The following is a 25201-nucleotide window of genomic DNA, read 5'->3' as shown; positions in this document are numbered from 1 at the left end:
ACAATCTACCTTTCTTGTTCCCTTCATGCAATCAGGAAAATGCAGCCCAACAGTGGGTCTATCTATGGCCTGGAAGGAGAACAGGCCATATGCTGATAAAAAGCCCTAATGAGCACCACCTGGTCCCATTCAGATTGTCAGGAGGCTTCTAGTCAAGATGGAGGTGTAGTTAAACATAGTTCACCTCTTTGCACAACCACAGCAAAAATTACAACTAGACTTACAAGACAAATATCACTCAGAATCATCAGAAAATCGAGCTGTTTAGAAGTCTGACAAGCAAGGAATTAAAGAAGTCACAGTCATTCAGATGGGTAGGAGGGCCGGAGATGCAGAATGAGCAGTACCACGCCCACATGTGATGGATAAAAATTGGGAGGGATACCTCAGGAAAGATGATCCCAGCCCCACAGCAGACCACCCAGCCCAGGGTTCCAGTGCCAGGAAGATGAATCCCCATAACTTCTGGCTGTAAAAACTAGTAGGTGTTGGGGTGGCAGAAGAAACTGAGGGATTCTCAGGAGTTTCCTCTTACTGGGCCCACAATGGACTTAGGACTTACACTCCCTCCCTCTGGGCTTTAGCACTGGGGCAGCAGCTGGCAGTGGCATATGGGAAGAAACTGAGCTGTGTGGCACCAGGGTGAGTGCCAGGGGACGTCTTCCTCCCAGATACTACTCCAGAGGCCAGGCAGTGGCCATTGCCCCCTTTCTGAGCCCTCCCCCACACAGAGCCACAGAATTGCAATACCATATTGAAGACTCCATCAACCTGGTTCATACCAGGTTGAAGGTTACACTAAGTGAATTAAAGTGGAGTGGATGAAACCGAGAGTCAAGTCAGTGATTTGGAACATAAGGAAGAAGAAAACATTCAATCAGAATAGCAAGAAGAAAAAATACCACCACCACCCCCGCCCTGGCTAATAAAAGGGACAAGCTAAGGAACCTCTGGGACAACTTCAGATATACCAATATTTGAATCATAGGGGTGCCAGAAGGAGAAGAGGAAGAGCAAGAAATTGAAAACTTATTTGAAAAAATAATGAAAGAAAACTTCCTTAATTTGGCAAAGGAAATGGACATACAAGTCGAGGAAGCACAGAGAATTCCAAACAAGGTGGACACAAAGAGGACCACACCAAGAAACATCACAATTAAAATGCCAGGCCCTGGCTGGTGTAGCTCAGGGGATTGAGCGCGGGCCTGCAAACCACATGATCGCCATTCGATTCCCAGTCAGGGCACATGCCTGGGTTGCAGGCCAGTTTCCAGGAGGGGACCCACGAGAGGCAACCATACATTGATGTTTCTCTCCCTCTCTCCTTCCCTTTCCCTCTAAAGATAAATAAATAAAATCTTTATAAAAAATAAAATAAAATGCCAAAGGTTAAAGATAAACAGAATCTTAAAAGCAGCAAGAGAAAAGCGGAGTGTTACCTACAAAGGAGTTCCCATAAGGCTGTCAGCCAATTTCTCAAAAGAAACTTTGCAGGCAAAAAGTATTCAAAGGAATGAAAAGCAAGAGCCTGTACCCTCAATTACTCTACCCAGTAAAGGTATCATTTAGAGTTGAAGGGCTGATAAAGTGCTTCCCAGACAAGGTAAAACTAAAGGAGTTCCTCATCAAGCCATTATTATATAAAAGTTAAAAGGACTTATTTAAGAGAAAGAAGAAGATCAAAACAATTGAAATGACAATAAATCCACAGCTATCAACAATGGAATTAAAAAAAACCTAAGCAAACAGGCAGAACAGAAACCAAATCATAGATACGGAGATCATTTGGAGGGTTATCAGCTGGGAGGGGGCAGAGGAAGAATGGGGGAAGGGTGCAGGGATGAAGAAGTTCAAACCAGTAGGTACAAAATAGACAGAGGGATGTTAAGAAAATATAGGAAATGAACTAGCAAAGCATTTATATACCTGACCCATGGACATGAACTTAGGGGGGATTGCCAAAGAGAATGGGTGCAACTGGGTGGGTGGAGGGAGTGATGGGGGAAGAATTGGGACAACTTTAATAGCATAATGAATAAAATATATTAAAAGAAAAGGATCGTCAGGAAGATTGAGTTAGTGACTTAAAACACTAAGCCTAAAGCTTGGCACCTGACAAGAACTAGGTAAATATTAGGGATAGTTATGATTTACATTGCTTATCAACTTTATTAATAATGATGACTTGAAAATTTTTTCAGCTTGTTGCATGTAGTATCCCTTAAGAAAATGAAATGCCTGAAATAAAACCTGTCTGAAAAAATGTGGGGCTGCATAACTTCATAACCTTGTGTGACGGAAATGCCTCAGTGCGCTCCAAAGACATGGCGTAGCAACTTGGATGACTTATGTGTAACAGTGGCCAGTTACTCTTTCCTACCCAGATGGGAAATTTGTGATTTATCAACTGCTGAGGAACAAAGAGGGTTGGAGTGCTGCATTGCGTTTTATGGAGCCACTTCATCATTTTTGAGTGTCCAACCTTGTTTCTGCACATTCCATGGCACCGTGTTAAGCTACAAAACACACACACCTGCTAAAGGTTCACCCATTCTTCCAAGTTGATAGGAACCAGGTCAGATTGTAGTCAAAACATGTTTGGCATACACAGCTCCTTTCGGTTTTAGAGTCCTGTAGGTGGTGACCCCTCATGAAGCAAGAAGCCCCCCTGGTCCTACCAGCACAGCTGGACGGCGTGTCCCCAGCCAAATCTCTCTAATGGCATTCCCTTTCTCTGCCTGGCTTATTTCACTCGGCGTAATGTTCTCCGGGGCCATCCACGCTGTCCCAAAGGGTGGAATTTACTTCTTTTTTATGGTTGAGTGGTATTCCATCGTATAAAGCTCCCACAGTTGTTTTATCCACTCATTTACTGATGGACACCTGGGCTGCTTTCAAATCTTGGGTATTGTAAATAATGCTGCAGTGAACATGAAGGTGCTTATATTCTTTCAAATTAGTATTTTGGGGTATCTTTGGATAAATTCCCAGAAGTAGAATAAGGGAATAAGGCACTGGGTCATAAGGCAGTTCAATTTTTAATTTTCTGAGTTAACTCCATACTGCTTTCCACAGGGGCTCCACCTACTCGTATGTGGGATCTAATGAGCAAACTGAACTAACAAGTAAAATAGCAGCACACTCACTGATAGAGAAACAGGGTGACAGCTCTGGGGGGGGGTAGAGTTGGGGGTGGAGGAATCGAGCAAAAAAGAAAAAGGGCTCCTGGACATGGACGTAGCGTGGTGACTGCAAGGGGGGAGGGAGAAGGGAGAGATGGTTCAGGGGACAAGGGGGCTAAGTGGTAATGGAAAAATACAATAAAAACTAAACTATTTTTAAAAACCAAAATAAGGTTCCCTCCCCCACCTCATGTCACCCCTGAAAAAGAGTCCCGTTGTAGAAGAAATGCAGCCAGTATTTCCATCCTCGGTTTCATCTGAGCCGAGGCTGGGTCTGTTGAGGAAACTCTCGCATGTCAGTGGCCCTCAGACTTGAGCAGGCCTCAGAATGACCTTGAGAATGGCTTGTTTAAACAGCAGTGTGGCCTCACCCCCCATTTCTGATTCCACAGGTGGCAGTGGGCTCATGAGCTTGAATTTCCAGGAAGCCCCGTGTTACAGGAACGTTGCCTCATTTTGAGCAGCGCCACTCTATCTGCATGAACTCTCCCGGCCCTCCTTCTTCCCTTCACTCCTAGACTTCGGTGTTATTTTTTGTCCACTACTTATTTTGGAACTATTTCTCTCCTTTTATGATATCATAATACTAGTGTTCCCTTTTGTGTATCTGCCAAAATGTTTTGATTGTTAGGGATCATGAACTCCTATGCAGTGGAACTGCCTTGTCCCTGAAGGCCTCACAGAGAAGGAGGGAGCGCCTGCCCAGCACTTCTGAAAGCTGTGTTTGGTTTCAGTGAATGTAAAGCACTACACACAATGAATGCACAGTACCTTACAAGGGTAAGATGGTTTTCTCATAGCAGAGACATTTGGACCTTGTAACCAACTATTTAAAAAATTTATGAGTGTTTTTGTTATACTCTTAGTAAATACCTAGCTGGTTAGCTGGTTAGTCTTTTTGAAATAATTTAAAAAATATTTATTTTAGCTCTATTGGTGAGAGATAAAATGAGAGTGTCTGCAATTTTTCACAAGGAATTTTATCATTTAGTTGACTTATTTGAACTATAAATTCATAACCACAAAGTAATTTGACTTTCAAAAATAAAGGCATACATTAGCCTAAAAAATCCAAAATTTAAGCTATCTTCTTCTATCTTCTTCTATTAATAGACAAGCAAATACAATTTCTATTTAGTTGGACCATGGAGTGAGCTCTTTCCATATGGCTTATCAGGATGTTTTCTTTATGTATATTTTTTCTCAATGTACCTTCAGTTAACAGAGCCATTGGTGTGGTACAGTCCATGGGAGATTGTGGACACCTGTGTACCTTTTGGTATTTGTTCTCCAGCTCTTTGTTTATGTGGGCAAAACATATTTTTAAACAGAATTGCTTACCCAACTTTGGTTTTTATATTCAATGAACTTATTTTTGAACATTTCTTCCTGTCAGTAAATGATTTGCTACATTTTTAAGTGATTACATAGTATTCTTTTACTTGAATATACCATAAGTAGTTGATCACATCACTGTGTTAATATAATTGAAAGAAAAAGTACAGGTTGTCCGATTACCCTTTGGAAAGACAGAGAAAACTTTTATATACACATTGCTAAAAATGAAAAAGCTTTTGCTGATATTTCCTTAGTTTACATTTCTCATATGATACATTAGAGGGGAAATAAAATCTTTAAACTGATTGGGTTCTGAAGTGTTATCAATCAATTTAGGGCGATAGGAGTAATTTTTTATTACCCTCTTACTTTTGGAGACAGATGACCAAATCTGTAGCTTTACCAAAACGTATGATGCAAAGTACTATGATACTTAGGAAACTAAGTCAAGTATCTCCACTGTTAACCTGCTTTTGTGCACATTTGATTTTTATTTTATCTGTGCATTGGGTGGTATGGGTCAGGGGTTTGTTTTTTTATTATTTCTCACACACAGCCTTACTCATTTTTATAGAAGTGGGATCTCATAAAGGTTAGAAGTTGAACTCATTTTGTCCTACCCAGCAATTTCAAGTTATTGAGGGCACAGCACTATGCTGTGCGGTTCAGAGATGCATTTGATTTCTTTTCTTAAATGGCATACTTTGTTCTTATTTAAATAACATTTTTCTCACTGCATTCTAAATTCATAGTCATGAACTCTTCTCTCTCACCCTTACCTGCTTGTCTTCTCTCATCCAATATGCCTCCACTGCTGCTATTCCTATTTCTGATAATGTACAGTGTGATGAAGGAGAAGCTACATATTCTTTCATTTGAAACATTGTTCTAATTCCTGGTTGTGTGGCATTGAGCAAATTACTTACCCTCTCTGAGCCTCAATGAAATGGTATAAAATTTTCTCTGTTAAAGAATTTTACTAAAGATTAAACATGATTGTGTGACAGGGGCCCCCAAAGCAAGAATTAATTTATTTAAAAATTGTGTATTTATTCTTACATATTTAAACTTCAGTCACCTTCGGAGTCCTCTCCATTTGATACAATACACCTATCGAGACTTTCCGCTGCTCAAAACAATTTTCGAATTCATTGATTTCGGTGCCTTGTGTTGCTTCTGTTGTTTTTTGTTTTACTTTTTCCACATTGGTAACGTCCTTTAAGACTATTTTTTTATCCAGAGAGACAAAAGAAGGCACTCAGGGTGACAGCAGGTGAATAGGGAGGGTCCTGTAGGCGGGGGTCATGCCATTTTTGGTCGAAAACTGCTGAACACTCAGGGTGGTGTGGGCTGGTGCACTGGCAAATCACCCATCATGAAATGGGCAAATGCTTTGAAAGAACCTTCCAAAATCACTGAAGCTGAATGCGGCCTCCCACAACAGCGCCAGCCAGCACACTGATATGGGTGGGTTCCTGGAACACCCAGCTAGTCGGGGAAGCCTGTACTACAGGGGGCCCACCCACGAGGAAATTACAGGGTTGTTTTGTGTCCCCCCTTGTATAAATCTTATTAAAAATATCAAAACACACTTCTGATTTTTTCATTCTTTCTTTTCAATTTTCATACTTTCCCCTAAAGTCTCGAAATAAATAATTTGAACCTCTTGGCAGTTCTCTTGGAAAAGATTCAAAATAAAACTTTTTTCTTTCCTTCTGGAATTCATCATTATTACAAAGTCACCATTTAACTAATATTTACTTTGATATCAGAAAGTTGTAAACTTTAGTTTAGTCAAATTTATTCCATTGAAATCTGAACAAATCCTAAAATGACCTTTGAAGCAAGAACATAGTCTTTAACTATTTTATGAGAAGGAATTACTGTTGGAGATATCACAGGTTCAGCAGGCAGGGCTGGGTACGGGCAGCTGTGATTGTGACCAGTGTCTCTCTCCATCAATAAAGATAAAGACTTCCCCACTGAATTCAGTCTCTGCTTGGCGACTGCAGATAGAAAGTTATGCTTCTTGGTTAGGTCTAAACCCCCAATCGGTCTGAATTCATGTGAGTCTGTTTATGCTGTGCTTGTGAGTAATCTTTCCTCTGTTTCTGGGAGCTCCTCTCCACTTCTCTGCTTTTCTTCTCCCCTTCTTTGAAGATAGCTCTAGGATGCCTTCTTTATGAAATCTCTTCCGCCCATCCCTACTCCTACCCCTAACCTGTTAGATCACTGTCACCTTCCAACCATCTCACCCCATGAATACTTCCATCATTGTGCAGAAGGGTTCCCAGTACCGGCTTGTCTCCCTGCTTCAGAGCACTCAGCCTGGTAAGATCACAGAGGATGTTGGATTCACATTGAAGCTCTGGTTCATGTTCAGTGTTCAACGAGTATCAGTTGAATGCAGACATAAATGTTAAACATCACAGGCATGGATTCCTCCGATAAAGGAGCATAGAAGGTTTAAATGATGATAAGTGATGATCAGCATTAAAAACAGCACAAGCAGAGCTAAATGAAATGAGAGAAATTCTCTGCATTTCAAAGTGAACTAGAAATTTGAATCAATTATCATCCTCCTTCTGGAGGAGTTAGGAATGTGATTTAATTTATTTAATTACTTGAGTTCATTATCTTATGCAGATTTAAGAAAAAAGAAGAGTCTTCATCATTCAAAAAGTAATGTAAAAATAATCCAGACAGCCTATAAATAAATGGTTTAAAGTAAAGGATACTGAAGCCTGAACAGGCTGAGGAATTATTTCAATTCTGTACATGATTTTCATTTTGAAGATACAGCCAGTTCAGAAGTAATGTAATTGCTACAGAAGTTGTATAATAAGAACTTGGGTTCGAAGGCCTATAAAACAGTCACATACAAGTTACCTACCTTCTTGGACTCTGAGCTCATCTGTATATGGGGGATGTTGATAACTACTTCTCAGAGTTGTTAAGAGGATTATTGAGCCAATATATGAATAAACCATCAATGTCTGAGTAACCTCCAAATGGCTACAAATAAAATTTTTGGTTTAGCATAAAATTCTAGCAAATACAAAAAATCTTAGAAAATTATAGTATATTACGTTTGTGGATCTGATATCACTAAAGATAAAAAATGTTAACAAATGCCAAGTAGTTGTTTATAAGGCACACATATCAAAACCAGTATAAGCCTACTAGTATTAGATTTTGATGAAAAAGTCAAGATTGAAGGCTTTTCTGAAACTCAGATTGAAGCCACGTGAATTTATAAGACAGCTCAGTCTTGGCGTGAACTCATCTTAAATAGGCCCCAGGAGAGTTAATGCCTTGAAGAAAAGTTCGATATAAATATACCTTCTTTAAGTTCAGATTAAGCAGGGAAATGGCATGCACGGGGTCACCCTTGAGCCCAAGGGTCTGCGTCCTTCCCACCACGCCACCTGCATCTGCCATGGGCCCTGCACATGAAGGATGAACCAGGGTAAACAGACGGGGCAGAACAGAGACTTAACTCCAGGACATGAAAGTCAAATAAGATTCCTCCTTGCTCTGTCATCCTTATGAGAAGATGAATGTGCCTCAGGTTAAGTGGAGGACCCCTTTCCTGAGTCCCAGATGGGTTTTCCTCTGAGAATGAAGTTGGAGATTTCTGTCCAGCCTCTCATGCTTTATGAGAAGAATAATTCTGAAGTTGCAGAATATTATCAAAAAGAAGCTCCTTTCCGTAAGTGAGTCAAGTTGTGAGGCGAGAGTCACTGAGGGTCATCAGTGAGGACAGAGTTTGCGGGAAAGAAGGCAAGCCACTCCTCTGAAGGCCAGGAGGGGGCTGTCTGGCAGAGGGACCCAGGACAGTTGAAGCTTGTCAATCCTGATAAAGGATTTGCCTTACAACGCACAGCATTATCCCGGAGCGTATTCTAGATACACATTTCTTACAGGCAGCTACCAATTCTTAATTCATCCGATATGTTACCTTGTACCTAGAAATGTGGGTATTTCCCAGGAAGGCAGAATTGTTTTCTGTGCCTCAAGATTATGATGTATCATAAGCAAGTCTTTTTTTCTCCTGAATTTCTGATTTAGTTTAGTTAGTGGTTTTGGCCATTTGCTCTTTTCGCATGTTTTTAAATGAGTCAGCCCACCCACTTACCCAAATATGTATCAGGTAGGTTTGCCTTTTACTCTGATTTTCCGAAGTGCAGCATCCTCTTTTTGCTCTGTATTTCATTAGAATTCCAAAGTGGAAATTAAATAAAAGCAGCGCGTGCTCTTTGCAACAAGGTGAACAGTGCAGTACCATGTTAAGTAGAGATGTGTTACCTGTCGCCCATAGTGTCCCTCTTCAACCAGACGCTTTGGTACCGGCGATGTTGCCATATGCATCCCTTCAGTGCACAGTCAAACGGTGTTCTGTATGGTTGACACAAACAGGACCTTTCTCCTAATTTCTGTTCTCAAATCTACAAAACACGATGTGAAAATTTTTCCTTAGTGTCACAGGTTAATCCATTTAAATATCTACATCATATTCCATTATATAGGTGTAGCATAATTGATTTGGCCAATCTTCCATTGACGTGCATTAAGTTGTTTTCAGGGGGTTGCCATCACTGTAGCATGAAATGTATACTTTTATGTGTGTATCTACAAGTATTTTTCAGAAGGTTTTATTTACTTATTTTTAGAGAGAGGGGAAGGGAGAGAGAAAGAAAGGGGAGGAACCATCGATGTGTGAGAGATATATCCATCAGTTGTCCTTTGCACACCCCCAACTGGGGTCCCGGCCCGCCACCCAGGCATCTGCCCCAGCTGGGAACCAGGCCAGTGACCTTTCAGTTCGAAGGCCAGCAGTCAGTCTACTGAGCCACACCAACCAGAGCTTTACATCTACAAGTATTTTTAAAGGCATTCATAGATGTGAAATGAGGGTGATGGGTATTTAAACTTTTAGACGCTTTCCTCAAATGATGTATTTTTTTGGACTATAAGACACACACCCCCAAATTTGGGAGGAAATGGGGGTATGTCTTATAGTCCAAATGTAGCTTACCTGGCTTGCTGTGCGGGGATGGCCTATATTATTTATGTTATTAAATATTTTACCACATTTTTAAAAGTATTTATTTATTTATCTTTAGAGGGGAAGGGAAGGAGAGAGGGAGAGAATATCAATGTGTGGTTGCCTCTCATGTGTCCCCTGCTAGGAACTGGCCTGTAACCCAGGCATGTGCCCTGACTGGGAATCGAACCGCGATCTTCTGGTTCACAGGCCCTCGCTCAACCCACTGAGCTACACCAGCCAGGGCATTTACCACATTTTTTGCTTCAGAATTTTTTTCCTTATTTTTCTCCTCTAAAACCTAGGTGCACCTATGGTCTGGTGCATCTTACAGTCAGAAAAATTCGGTAAATTTTAAAAAGCACCAATTTGTCCTCTCATTACCAGTGTATTAGAGTTTGTTTCCTTACACTCCACCAATAATGGGCATAATCAATCCCTCTTTTTTCATTTTTGTCAATTAGTGAAGTTATATTTTTACTTTCGAAATCACTTTAGCTTGCACTTCTTTGCTTACTGTTAAGTTACGAGTACTCTTTCCACTCGTCAACTGGACAGTTGTATGTTTTCTTCTGTGCATTGGCTATTAACATCTTTGGTCCATTTTTGTCTTGGATTGCTCTCTCTCAAAGGAAATAGCCACGAAGCAAATCATTATAAAGTGTAACAGCTATTTGAAGCTAAAAATATCCCAGGAATGACCCAGAAATACCCTCCCTGAGTAGAGAGTGGTAACCTGCACTTGGTGTGTGGAGGCTTGGCTTCATCGTCTTTTGTTAGGTTAGTGTTCCCTTGAAACCATTTTTAGTACTAAGCATTCCTTCCTGTCTTTTTAATATTCCTGATGTCTTATGCAGTATATCATTCTTCTGAACTTTCTCCTTTCAGATAATTTATATAGAGTCAGGATTTGGTAGATAATTCAGTAATCCTAACAATCCCAGGAGGCAATTCCTGTCCTTATATAAGCGTTTCTTAAAAAGAGATGGAAAGAAGTAAGGACCTTATAGAAAATACAGGGTCCAGCAGAAGTAACACCTGGTTGAGTGTGGTTGGTAGGGTAATAATATGGGTGTAGCAATTTATAATTTTAATTTGAACATTTCACCTCAGATGTCATATGGTGTCCTTGACTGTGATATTGTTATGTTATAGAATAACATGCTTATGATTTTGTAATAAAAGATTCTGTAATAAAAAGGGGTGTTATTAGTGCTGGGCCCTGTATAGAAGAGTTACCTATCATTTTAGATAATGTTTGCAATAATTATCTATAATTTTCTTCCCCCAAACAGATTTCTTCTCCTCTTCCTCCTTCTTCTTTTCTGCCCTCTGCTCTTCTTTCACTTCCACCATCTTCTGCTCCAGGATCTGAATCCATTAATTTTGTTTCCAGGTAAAAACTCTAAATAAAGCAGGCATTGACTGGTACTGTTTCAGTGGTGGAACAGTAGGCAAGCACACTATATTTGGGATACAGGAAAGGATGTCCTTGTCATCCTTGTTGTTTACGTAGTCACCTTTATTCTCCAGGTAATAAGTGGTAACAGTTGGAAAATAGCAATTGTAGATTTGAAGTTGGGGAAGGGAATGTTACTACATCTGAATGATATAGTTGTATTTCTAGATTACCTAAGAGAATGAACCAAAAACTTCTTGTAAAACATTGATCAAGTTCAGTAAAGTAACTAGTACAGAATTAATGCACAAAAATCAGGCTTCCCTACATCCAAACAGCAAGCACTTGAAAGTAGAAATGATAGTGGAAGAAAATGTACTAATATACAATGGAAACCCAGTGGGAAATACCCAGGAAACAAACAATAAGAAATAAGAAAGACCTTATCTTAAAAACTTACCTAAAAGAACACATTTTAGATAAAATCTAAGTATCAATGGTATAACAATGGTATAACAATGTCAGTTCTCCCTGTATTTATGTAGAGATTTAGCATGACCCCAATAAAAATACTAACAACATTTTAATCAATCAAGTTTTAAAGTTCACAGGCCACATAAAATATGTAAGGATAGATTAAAAACTTATGACAAAGGAGAATGAGAACGGTCTAATCTTATCAGATATTCAAATATGTATTACAGTATGAATAGTAATTAATTCAGTTTAGTTCTGGCAAATTAATAGGTTAATGGAACAGAATGGTAAGGCTTTTATAATACATCATCTGTGTATAGTAACCCCCGAGGTCAAATCTCCTTCTTTCACCATTTACTCCCTTTACCTCTTCTATCTCCCCCAACCCCTCTTTCCCTCTGGTAATCACCACACTGTTGTCTGTGTCAATGAGGTTTTTTCCTCCCTTAATCCATTCACCATGTTCACCAATTCCCCCAAACCACCCTCCACTCTGACAGCTGTCAGTCTCTTTTCTGAATCTATGAGTCTTTCTAATTTTAACCAATGTTACCCCAATAGTTTCAATCAAAGTGAAAAAATTGGTAAGTCTTAATATTCACCCAAATGCATGAGATCTGGTATATAGCACAAATATATGAAATTAATATGTAATGAAAGTATCACATACCAAAGAAGGACATATTGATTACCTATAAACATATTAGATTCTAGCTTCAATTCTTACACAAAAACAAATTCCAGATACATGAGAAAATCAGAACGTAAGAGAATTAGACCATAAAATTATTGGGATAACTAGTGGAATTTAATTTTTAAAAACATAAACTGTAAAAGGTCTTTCTAGTGGTTATACAAAGACATCAATCAACATACTGATATAGTTAACCACATACAATTGAGTTTTTCTTTTTGATATAAGATACAATCAAGAGCAGTAAAAATATAAATCAAATATGTTTTCCAGACATATCACCCCTACAGAGCAGAGTCCTTCAATATGGAAAGTGCTTTTATAAATCAATTCTATGCAAACCAATTGAGAAAACATCTCCCCCTTCTCTGGAACTAGTTCAAGAAATTCTAAACTGTGGGTAGGGGACCGCAGGAGAACCACTGGTGGAGAGACTTAATGCTTCATTTTGTACTGTGAGGGGTTTTCTGTGAGCACAGGTCATTTCCAAGATGAAGAGAGAGGAGACAGACATGCTGACTAATGTGCTTTTTTAAATTGGAAGTCTGAAAATGTGATTTCCTCAGTTCCCCTTGCTGCCACTAACAGGTTCAAGTAGGGGAACAGAGGGAAGAAGATGAAAATAGAAATAGTCACGTGCATTCCACAGCCTCCCTCCCTGGAGTCCGCTAAAGGACCTGTAGAATATGTCCCTCAAATGCTAAAGGACTTTTTGTATTTCTAGGCTTACTAGACTCATTCTTGTGCATGGTGCGGAGTTTGGTCTTACCATTCCTCACGAGGCCTTCCTTTCCTTACACATCTTTCTACCTTGCTTCAGGGGAAATCCTACTCAGATTTTACTTAAAAAAAGTCAAATTCGCCAGTGGAAATAACATAGTTCAAACTATCTCCTAATGTTTTTCTAGGGCTTAAAAAATGCTAATGGTAGCTTTGAGCTACCATGGCTTAGAAAATTTAAAGGGAATTTGATGTGTGTAACTGTGGATTAGAAGATGACATAGCTCATTGGTAATTTAGTTGGTGTTTTTGCTCTGGTGAGAGATGATTCCTTATTTGCAGTACAGACGAAAGAGCTTTTGCATCCTTAACAGTATTAGCACAACTGGCTAACCTGTGAAAGTGATAGGCTTATACAAAATGATAGAAGGTGGCACAACTGGAATTGAAATTCACCGCTGCCCTCCATGGTCCTACAGGGCTGTTGGCAGTGTGTGGGATTTTTCCAGGCATTTAAGATCACTGGAAAAAATATTAATAACTATTATAATCTCATTTTCCAATGTTGTCTTCACCAGCATGGTCATCAGACCTCTAAGTGAAGTTCCCACACATGTTCTGCAGGGGTGGGATGTGTATAAAAGTCTAATTTGTGATTTTAAATGCTGCAGCTCTTTAACCGGGGACATCTCAGCTAATTTCCAGCATTTAGTAAATATGTGACTCTTTAGGGAAAGCTTCTCTACACCAATTTCAAGTTGACTTCCTGCCAGGAAATGCATTTGAAAGGGAGTGTGACAGTCACTGTAAGAGCTTGTCCAGATTTAAAGAATTGGGGTACAGGGCATAAAGCATATTTCTACTCTGGGGAAAATAGGCTTCTAATTTCTTCTGCTCCTGCCGACAGTGTCTCCCACTGGGTCTCAGCAGGGTTTTTTCTACTGCCTCATTATGGATCCCTTATTTGGCCTCCTGGAGACTTTTTGTGTTCTGTGGAGTTTATAGAGAGCAATTGTTCCATGTCATTGTTACACAGCTTATAATTGGTTTGGGCCCATATTTTATAGTTTGTCAGGGTGGCAGGTTTGGAAGGCATCGGGAACAAAGAACACACACAGTATAGATTTCCAAGTGTATTCTCTACTCCTAGCATTTTCTGCATGCTTAGGAAGTACTTGACCAAAAAACAATATTTTATATTTAATGGCTTAACTAACATTCTGCTAATTATTTTAAAATGCCCTACTTCCTTTTAATTCCAGCATTCATTTGAATGTAGAACCATACTGAGTATTAGGAAACCATTCCCTCCAAAACAGACCAACAAAGGCCTTCAGAATGTACCTAAAACCATAGCTTAAAGTTACTTTCATAAAATTAACATTTTGCACATTTTCGCTTAAGGCCTTTGCTCTAGTCCCCATGTCCCTAATCCCCATATATTTCTTTGTTTTCTGTCTTTTCTGTGCCCAAGTGTCCTAATGGAAGGAGAATGGTGCAGAGTTGATCAGATTACTGATGCATTTGATTCAAGGGCATCATTAAAATGAGTAAAAACATCAGATGAACTGCTTTGGGTTTTTTTTTACATTTTTTTGCTATTATTTTTGTTACAAGTCTTTCAATCTGAAGAAATGGAATTAATGAAAAGGAAAGGCATACTTTATTTTTTCTGTAATATAATCCCCACCTGTCTCTCTCTTCCACAAATTTTTCTTTGCAACTACCAGATTTTCATGCTCTGCCACTAAAGTACACAGACTCCACTCAGATAGTGTTTGACTCTAAATCCCAGTACAAACTGGAAGTCATCATTTCCTTTCCACATACAATGAGCCATCATTAATTATTTAACTTATTCTGTTAAAATATATTCTTGGTTTGCCTCACTGAGTGATGAAAGAATTAATACTGAGCAATAAAGAATTAATAATATTAGCTTGTTTATTGAAAAATTACTATAATTGACACTGTCAAAACTTTCTATATATGACTTAATTTTGTCCTGAAACAGACCTTAAAGTCCAGCAGAGCTGATGTCACCAGTGCAGACCTCAGTCCCCAGACGCTGCGCTGTGATTGGCATTCATTATTTCCTTCTCTTTACAATGGCTCTAGAGGGACTGTTCGGTCCTCATTGTACAGATGAGGAAACTGAGGTGCCAAGAGGCTGAGTCATTTGTTCAAGCAGGGCTGTGAAGTGGGGCGTGCTGTATACTGTGTATTAAAGAGGGCTTTGCCATCTTACATGGAGAAGAACCGAGACGAGAAGAGTGTAAAGCAACCTGGCCAAAGTGGCATGGCTACCAAATGATGGAGCAGAAATGGGACCCTTGTGTCTTTGATTCCAAAGTCCACGTACAAAACGTTTGTGCTACACATTAGAAAATGATTCCTATTCCGCCTTACCTTTTAAATGTTAATATGATTGACGTTTTAGTCTCCATAGGCATGTTGTCTTTAAACTCTGGTAAAGAAATAGGCTAGAAATTCTGTTATAAAAGTTTAAAATGATTCTATGGGGAAGAAAGTCCTCAAACTGTTCTAGCTCGAACAGAAAATATTTCCATCTGTCACATTTGTGGATACCACATGGGGGGGTTTATATAATGTTTTTGTTTGGTCCTGAAGGCATAAATTAATTTTTACTTCCATTTGGCAGGCCTCACATTCTGGAAAATTTTAAAACTTTGAGATAAAAATTAAAATTCAGCCCTGGCTTCTGTGGCTCAATGGATTGAGTGCCAGCCTGCAACCCAAAGGGTTGCTGGTTTGATTCCCAGTCAGGGCACATGGGTTGCGGGCCAGGTCCCTAGTAAGGAGCACACGAGAAGCAGCTACATGTTAATGTTTCTCTTCCTCTCTTTCTTCCTCCCTTCCCATTTCTACAAAAATAAATTAAAATGGTAAAAAAGAAAAAGAATAAAATTCAAATGTATGAGTAAGACAATGTTGAGTATGTTTAAAATACTTGGCATACTTCAGTTGAGAAGATAAAGGGAAACCATAAAACAAGGACCCTGGTGAAAGAATCAGAGACAGGATAAATTAGAATCTGTCTGTCTGGCAAACTCCCGTTGGTGGACCAAGCCTTTAAGCTTGCTGTTTCATGGAAGCCTCCCCTGAGACCTCCAGACAGTGCAGAAGAAGGCTCTTCAGTGTTCCCCTAGTTCTGTCACAGCCATGAGCTCATTTCCTTTTAAATGACACTTTGATTACTTTCCCATTGGACTCCACAGATTCCTTGAAGGTGGAGTCTCCCTAGGGTCTAGCATATTTCAATGATATTTAAGCCAGTTCACAGTCAACAGATAAAATTTCTGAGTGTTTATTACATTCTGGGCACTTTGTGAGGCACTGGGATAACATAAAAAACAAAGAGACGCCCTGGCTGGCATAGCTCAGTGGATTGAGCTCGGGCCTGTGAACCACACGATCACGGTGCGATTCCAAGTCAGAGCACATGCCTGGGTTGCAGGCCAGTTCCCAGCAGGGGACTCACGAGAGGCAACCATACATTGATACTTCTCTCCTTCTCTCCTTCCCTTCCCTTCTAAAGATAAATAAATAAAATCTTAAAAAAAAACAAAACAAAGAGAGGACTATTTCACCAAAAATGAACGTTGCAATGAAGCCTGAAAAAAACCCCCATGAATTCCAATTCTGTCCTTCTTGCTAATTCATTATTGGAACTTAGACCACATTCCTCATCTGTAGTTGGCTAAAAGAAATATCTGATCCAAAAACTTCTAAAGTCTGTCAACCCTGTGAGCCTATTTACTTATCATCAACTCAGATATAAGTGTGTGAAGGCATCTGGAACCATAGCTGATGCGTAAGTAGGCTTGCAGTGTGGTCCGAAGAGTACATGAATAAACTTCCACAAGAATGTGAGTACTAAAAACGGTATAGATCATTGCCATGAAATGCAATGTCTAGAATGTGCTTGAATGTGTAAAAATGGTCAAAGACAACAACAATACAGCCTTAAAAGTTATCAGAGCAAGAATAGGAGAGACTAAGCCTGACGATCAGATGGGATGGTGTAGTGTTAACACATGACATACAAGGCAGAAATCTCATTCAAGGAGAGAGCTTCTCACAGAGAGGGTAGAATAAACATGGTCCAGAGGGAAGATGAGCCCATGGTAGGTGTGCAGACTAACAGAACGCTTGAATGAGTGGAGGGCTCTGCATCTGCACTGAGAAAGATAGCGAATGAGTTTGAATTTCTGCTGATGATTTTTGAGCACTGTGATGAATGGGTAAGATGGCAGAGGCCTGGAGATAGCCCTGCAAGACCCTGGTCTGCACAGCCAAGAAGAAGGTGTGTTGTGCAAATTTTAAGCTGGCAATCTTGAGAGCTGTTGCTAGCAAAATTATGGCTGTTTTGTGAACCCTGGAAATGAAAAATAGAATGATTGATATGTAGCCAAGACTTAACCAAATTTTTTTTTGTTTTTTGGTTGTCAGCAGATATATACATATCTATCTTTTTGTCTGGCTTTTGGTAAAATCATAAAAATCATGAGAATATGGAAACCAGTTGTGGCTGACCTTTTAGTTAGGCTTAGTAATAACTAGTCAGATGAACTCTGCAAAAAGGTAGTTGCTGATCATTATATTCTTGGGGCCAGGAGACATACTTTGAGCCCTGTATCTAATGTACTACCAGACATCAGTTTTCCCTAATTACCTGAATGAATATTCACACAAATTAACAAGGTCTCCCTAGAAGGAGGTCTCTACTGGAATGCCACAGGGCTTTCTTCAACTACATTTTAGGTGAAGCTTTCAATCCAGAGACTGGTCAACAAAAGCTCTACCCAAGTTAACAAAGTAAAATCGACTATAGGCAGATTTTTCGTTTGGCTCTTTGAGGAAGTAAGTCTCTGCCCAGCCCTGTCGTGGATGGCGGAGAGCTAAGAGGAGGACTGTGGTGGGCGTGATCTCTCCTGAGCCTGCCCCTGCACACACCCTGAAGGGCATCTGGACAGGGGTGGGAGGTCCCACCCTCCCTAAGACAATAGTCCTTTAACCTCCTCTCCACCTGGTGGCCTTTCCCATGTGATCAGTGTGATTTGAGAAATGACACTTCGTTGGCCCACGGTCACAGTTTTAAAGGCAAAGAGCATTCTCTAAGGTGTGGTGTTCTGAGGGGAAGAGGAATCAATAGAGGTAAAACTGACAGGGAAAGAGAATCTCAGTGAAAGCAAACTTGGAGGCCCGTCTCTGTTTCGAATTCTATGAGAGCCTGCTGGAGCTGCGCAACCTTAGGTGTGTTATCTAAACTCTCTTAGCTCTGGTTTTCTCATCTGCAAAATAGGGCTTGTAGTGATTACATCCACCTCCAGAATTGTGAGAATAAATATGACCTCATACCTGCAGCACTTAGAACGATGCCTGACCCTAAGGAGTGCTTGTTTATATGTTATAGTATTACTATTATTGTTAAAACTTTAAAGAAGACCCTCCACACTACTACCTCCACCGCATCCCGTAAAGTGATGAATGTGTACGATGTGGCTTTGCAGCATAAACTGAGAAGTAGACTTTGGCTGCTTTGCTTACACGGACCAGTCTGGACCAGGTGGACACTGCAGCTGCAGACGCAGAGGCCTGTGCCTGCAGTCCCTCCAGGGGGCGCAGACTCACTAGGCTCCCTACTGCAAAACTGCCCTTAGCATCCCCACGCTCTTTCCCAATATCAGGCCTGCATGGTTGTGTTCATCTACAAATTGAGATTGATGTTCCTAAGGTAACAGCAGCAGTGCTGGTATCTTACTCCAACTCTGTTGTGTGTGAGTGTAAAATCAAGCATTTAGGTGTGATGCGTCCTGATGTCCAGGTCCTGGCCCTCCTTCCCTTTCCGGCTTTACCTGGTTTCCTCCCCCAGTGCTGATCTGTGTGTGAAGGCAGGCCGGGGCTCTGTTATCCAGCTTTTCTTCTCTTTATCTTACCCGAAAGGCGGTTCACTTGATTTTTAAATGTTAGAGTGGAGCTGCCTGCCTGAAGGCTGTTGCCAGGGCCCCCCTAATTGAAATTTTCATTGTCAGGGTTGTCCCACTGTTTCTGGTGGGTCTGACAGCTCCTTCGTTAGGGTCGAAGCTTTTCAAGCAGTGGCTGAGTTTTCACACCTTGGCCTCCCGCTCAGAGCTGGGTCCCTGAGTCACAATGGAGGCCCCCAATGTCGAATTGCCCCCAGTGGAATTAAAGGAGGACAAGGGTTCCCAGCCCGAGTTCGCTGATCCAGGCATCAGGGTGGCCGCCCAGACCTCACCAGGGCCGGCTGGCTGGAGAAGCTGTGTGGTGCTTTGATTTCTCCCAATTTGATTCGTTATTTCTAGACTCCTCTAGGAGCCTTTTCTCCTTTCATTTTAAAAATAAATTGTCATACTCTTAAACTGCCCTTGCTATTTCTTCATGTCTTATCGAACCCGCTCTACTTACTCACAAAGGAACTCAATCCCTCATGACTCTTTTCCACCTTCCTAGTCCTATCTATCGTTCAAAATATATGTTTTTTCTTTTTCCACCCCCTTTCCTGTATCAGCCTCAGGAATAGAAAATGGCACAGCGTGCAGTAATTGTTGTACCAAGTGGAGGAGGACTAAGAGTCCGCAAGGAATGGTAATTCATGATGGTTGTTTTTAAACCAGGCGAAGGCCTTTTGGCCTTGTTTTCATTTGATTTGGAAGGATTTCAGAGTAAACCCTATCCTGCCATATGGGAATAACTGAGTGAGATGCCGGCTACCTAATAAGCATTTTTCCCAAACACTTAAAACTGTTTTTATATAAGAAAACATAAGCCGACACTAAGATCTGTTTTGGGCAAGGTTTGGGGGAAGTTTAAGACCGTAATATATGTACTTTGATAAATTCTATAGACTAGAGCTATGGGTTGCAACGTAGTTTGTTCTTTGACCATTAAACTCTTTTAGTCCCAGTTATAACTCCAGGGAAGGCTGGATTTACTCACCAGCTTGCTCAGCTAGCTAAAAGGGTATGTACCATCACAAGGGAGGCTGTTTTTTAAGCACAATTCAGAAATCATACATAGAAATTGAAAAGGAGAGCTCTATTTTGCAAGACTTGTTGCTGTGAAGAAACCCTCTCAGATATTCACCAGAGATGTTGTGGGTCTTAAAAATATCTTCCGTTTCCTACCAGTCAGACGTGGCAGCTTGAGAATTTCTCATTACAAATAAAGACAAATATTTTACCAGCTCACAAAATGTTGCTTTCTGTTTTGGTATGGTTTCTGTTTTTGTTTATAGTTTTAACTAGGAAATTTAGTGTTCTGATGTGACGGTCATTCAGCAAGTCTCAGGAGAATTACTCCCGTATTGAACACTGTAGCAAATATGTCTTGAGCAGTGGCCATGCGAAAGGTACTATAGTGAATGTTTCTGGTGATAAAGATATGACTAAAGTTGATGCTTGGCTACAAGATGTGGAAGAACTAAGATATTATAATACAGTGAGTGCCATTGAAAACTTGCCAAAATGCTCCAAGGAGTGAGAGATCACATGGATTTGCAGAGTCAGTCTGAGAATAAAGGAAGAGGAATAAAATCTTTGATGACTAGGCCAGACATCAATATGTGAAATTGCAGAGGAGGGGTGAGAGGGTTCTTGATGGATAAAGCATTATTAACAAAGTCTCTGGAACAATGTAATATGGACTATAGATGGGTTTTAGTTTTATGTAAACAAAAGGGTGCAGTCAGAGATAGAGCTAAATTCCATAGGTTTGAAATGCCAGATTAAACTTCAGTAGGTAGTGGAGAATATTTTACCCGTTGTTCCACTCTTTAAACAACTTCAGAGCTGTGTTTTAGGTAAATTAATCCTAATTCAGTGAATAAGCTTGATTGTGCAGGAAGAGAAATTGAAGTTTGGAAGACCAGATGGGAGGTTATTACAGTGGTTTAGTAAGAGTCAGTAAGAGCTGCTGGGGCTGGGAAGAGTAGGTTGGAATGGAGGGGTAGAATTGAGAAACACCATGTAGTTAAAATTTCTGGGATTTAGAACCTGGTTGGAAGATGAGAGGAATAAGGAAGAGTGGGGTTAAAAAAGGCTATGAAGAGTCAAGCCTGAAAACAACACCATCAAAAAAGCTAAGTAGTACCCTGGCTGGTGTGGTTCAGTGGATTGAGTGCTGGCCTGGGAACCAAAGGGTCATTGGTTCGATTCCCAGTCAGGGCACATGCCTGGAGTGTGGGCCAGGTCCCCAGTTGGGGGCCCACAAGAGCACACATCGATGTTTCTGTCCCTCTTTCTCCTCTCTTTAAAAATAAATTTTGTTTTAAAAAGTGAAGCAATACTGGTAAAAAGTTAAGTTCAGCTTTCCTACTGGTGTTTGAATGTATACACATTTCTCACTAGAGAGCTGGAAATGTGAAATTGAAACTCAGGCTATGATTTGAAATATAGACTTGGGGATCATTAGCATAAAGGAATGGTAGAAGGTGTAGGAGTGGATATGAATGTCAAGAGAGCGTATAAAGAGAAGATGCTCAAGGACAGGACCCTCAGGGGATGATGGTCGACTTTTAGATGAGGAATGATGAGCCAAAATGGAAACAATGAGGTCAGGGAAGAGCCAGAAGACTTAGAATCATTAAAGATTGGGCAAGAGTTTCAGGACAGGAGGGGACAGTAATATGTATGGAAATAGAGAAGTAAGGAAAATGAGAATTGAGAAATTAAAGGTGGGAGTTTATGAGTTCGTGGGTGACGTTCACAAGAGCGGTCTTAGAAATGTGAGCTGCTGGGATGTATTTTCCTTTGAGGTCTAGAGTTTGTTTGGGGCCTGTCGAGTGTTTTGGATTTTCCCACTTCTTTAAAATAACACGGATAAGGAGGATAGAGTGTGTGGTGGTGGTGATGGGGTGGGGTAGAAGGTCTTATGATCATGACCAGGGGACTATTGTATATAAAAAGTAATGAAATTAGTTAAGTAAAATAGACCTTGAACTTGCATTTCACTAGTAATAGAGACACTGATTCAGCCAAAAGAAGTCTCCAGGATTTTACATTAGTCAGTAAATAAACCTTCTGCCCAAACTATGCCAATTAAAAAACTATTCTTCTGCCCCATTTCATTATACGGAACGACAACAACAATATATAAACAAGTGTTGAATTTATGAGCCTTCGCCAAAACATATTTAGAATATCATCTTTTTTCCTTCCTTCCAGAATAAAAGACCGAGCTATGATAGCGACTGGTGGAGTGATAACTGGCCTGGCCGCCTTGAAAAGGCAAGACTCGGCCAGATCGCAGCATCACGTCAACCTCAGCCCATCGCCTGCTGCCCAGGAGAAGAAACCAGTCAGACGTCGGCCGCAGGCTGATGTCGTGGTTGTTCGAGGCAAAATCCGGCTTTATTCCCCCTCTGGTTTCTTCCTCATTTTAGGAGTGCTTATTTCCATCATAGGAATTGCGATGGCAGTTCTTGGATATTGGCCCCAAAAAGAACATTTTATCGACACTGAGACCACGTTGTCAACAAACGAAACTCAGGTCATTCGGAACCAAAGTGGTGTGGTGGTTCGCTTCTTTGAGCAGCATTTACATTCTGATAAGATGAAAATGCTCGGTCCTTTCACAATGGGGATTGGCATTTTCATTTTCATTTGTGCTAATGCCATTCTTCATGAGAACCGTGACAAAGAAACCAAAATCATACACATGAGAGACATATATTCCACAGTCATCGACATCCACACTCTAAGAATCAAGGAGCAAAAGCATATGAATGGTGTGTACACTGGTGTGATAGGAGAAACAGACGTTAGACAGAACGGGAGCTCCTGTGCGTCGAGACTGGCAGCAAACACCATTGCCTCTTTGTCAGGTCTCAGGAGCAGTTTTCGGATGGACAGCTCTGTTGAAGAGGACGAGCTTGTGCCAAATGAAAATAAGAGTTTGGGGCATCTCATGCCGCCTTTGCTGTCTGACAGCTCTGTCTCTGTCTTTGGCCTCTACCCAACTCCTTCCAAGACAACTGATGATAAGACCAGCTGCTCTAAGAAATGTGAAACCAAGTCAATTGTGTCGTCATCCATCAGTGCTTTTACATTGCCTGTGATCAAACTTAATAACTGTGTTATTGATGAGCCCAGTATAGATAACATCACAGAGGATGCTGAGAATCTCAAAAGTAGGTCAAGAAATTTGTCCATGGATTCCCTTGTGGTCCCTTTGCCCAACACCAATGAGTGCTTTCAGCCCACCAGCATGGCACTCCCGAGGAATAATTCCATCGGGGAGTCATTGTCTAGTCAATACAAGTCCTCTGTGGCCCTTGGACCTGGGGCTGGACAGCTCTTGTCTCCCGGGGCTGCTAGAAGACAGTTTGGGTCCAACACATCCTTGCATGTGCTGTCATCACATTCAAAATCCCTAGACTTAGACCGAGGTCGCTCCACCCTAACTGTTCACTCAGAACAACGGAAGCATCCAAGTTGGCCTCGGTTGGATCGTAGCAACAGCAAAGGATATGTGAAACTCGAGAACAAAGAGGACCCGATGGAGAGGTTGCTTGTGCCCCAAGCTGCAATCAAAAAAGACTTTACCAATAAGGAGAAGCTTCTTATGATTTCAAGATCTCACAATAATTTGAGCTTTGAACATGATGAGTTTTTGAGTAACAACCTGAAGCGGGGAACTTCTGAAACAAGATTTTAATGTTTTAAAATATATCATTTTACAACACTATATATTTTAAAACTATTTTCAGCAGTGTGTCCTTGTCAAAGCATTGGTTATAAGCCTTTTTAATCAAATGGTTTGTAGTATATTAGACCTGGCTGCTTAATTCTGTGATGGAGATAGTTGTGTGCTTGGGTTACAAGGTGCGGTACTCTACATTATCACATATGATTTTATTTTTTCCCATTCCTTTGAAAGCATGATCTCTTTTATTAATATGAATACAAAATATTTTCACTTGAATTAAAACTCATTTCCTTTACTTTTAATTTTCTCGTTGATAATCATATTCAGAATGAAGTGTCCACTATTGAAAAGGCGTACCGGGAACCAGAGTGTGGACTAGGAGAACCAAATTCAGGCCCAAGCCACCATATTTATTTATGAATGAGTAGGAGTGCAAGTCTTAGGGCTGCTTTTCTGAATAATTGTTTTTGTATAGAATTGGTTAGATTATTTAAAAGGAAAAAGATCTAGCTCCTGTGGGGGCTAAATAATGTGAATTGGTTTAGTTCTCTGTGAGCTACTTGATATGAATTGGTTAAGTTGGTAGCTAGATATTTTTTGAACATCAGTACATACAGTAATATTTTATCAAGAAGCCATATATTCAAGAGTTATGGCTGAGAATGCAAGATATTCTTTGGGGTAAGAAATCAAATTCTATCAGCTATAACTCTAAATATCCAGAATCAAAATTTCTTTGCGACTGACTTAAAAAAATGAACGGACTAGTTAAGTTTTTGAAATGCTACTTTAAAATAGTAATAATATACATGAAGAAAATGTTGACTAATGAATTAAAATACATTGTATGCTAGTTAATGCTAACTAGTCTCAGTTCCTTTTGCTAGTCATCTCTATTATCATCCAATATCCGCTCGTTCTCACATTCATATTTTCCCCCACTGTTATCTAGATCCTGTGCTTTGGAAAATGATCTGCTAACCTTGACATTTCTTTTTATCTTCCCATATCACTAGCTTGGCGATTTGAGAAAATTCAGTCCCTGATAAATTGCCTTGAAGTTGAACTTGTGCTGGAAAGCCTGACAATGACTCCAATGACTTTCTTATGATATAATACATTTTAGGGATTGTGGTTCTCAGTTATTGAAGATAGTAAATATTAAAATGAATGTTTCCATAAAAAAATTTTCATGTTTGCCATTAAGGTAACATATAATTTTAAGAATTGTTTAATGGAATACTTAGGGAACTTTACAGGTTTTTCTCAACACCTAAACATTTCTGAACAACAGTAGTGCATTTGCTGTGGAAGAAGAGAAGGAAGATATATCTCTGATTGTAGGTTGCCACAGTTCCACCCTGTATTGGCATCATGAACTTGAGGCACAGTGTTACTTATTAGATCATCAAGCCTGTGTATGGTAATAGAGTGGGCTCAATATTTTACCATAAAGCATTTAATAAATTTCTTAATAAAAATTTGTGTTCTTCATACATTTTTAATAAAATGTGAATTTCTGTTTAAAATATTGTTTTTAAAATTTTCAGACACGTTCTCCATAAGGTTGTTAATATTCTAGTGCATGTATTGGGTGCTGTGACTTTTTTATTTTGCTTCTGTGAGATTAGAGAGGTAGGTTTCTTCACCTATTT

General features: G+C 40.1%; 1 protein-coding gene across 1 annotated transcript in view; it reads left to right on the top strand.

Moving 5' to 3' along the window:
• Positions 1–24997, top strand: part of TMEM200A (transmembrane protein 200A) — a 68298-nt gene extending 43301 nt beyond the window's left edge. Inside the window, exon 2 of the mRNA XM_037045758.1 lies at positions 22064–24997. Coding sequence (XP_036901653.1) covers positions 22080–23555 — 1476 coding nt within the window. The 5' untranslated portion in view covers positions 22064–22079 and the 3' untranslated portion in view covers positions 23556–24997. The remainder of the gene's footprint in view (positions 1–22063) is intronic.
• Positions 24998–25201: the final 204 nt, after the last annotated feature.

The sequence above is a fragment of the Sturnira hondurensis genome, unplaced genomic scaffold (genome assembly GCF_014824575.4).
Source record: "Sturnira hondurensis isolate 20B ecotype Veracruz unplaced genomic scaffold, ASM1482457v3 Scaffold0004474, whole genome shotgun sequence".
Taxonomy (NCBI): domain Eukaryota; kingdom Metazoa; phylum Chordata; class Mammalia; order Chiroptera; family Phyllostomidae; genus Sturnira; species Sturnira hondurensis.
The sequence above is the reverse complement of the archived record's forward strand: the minus strand, read 5'-3'. Positions and strand labels throughout refer to the sequence as shown.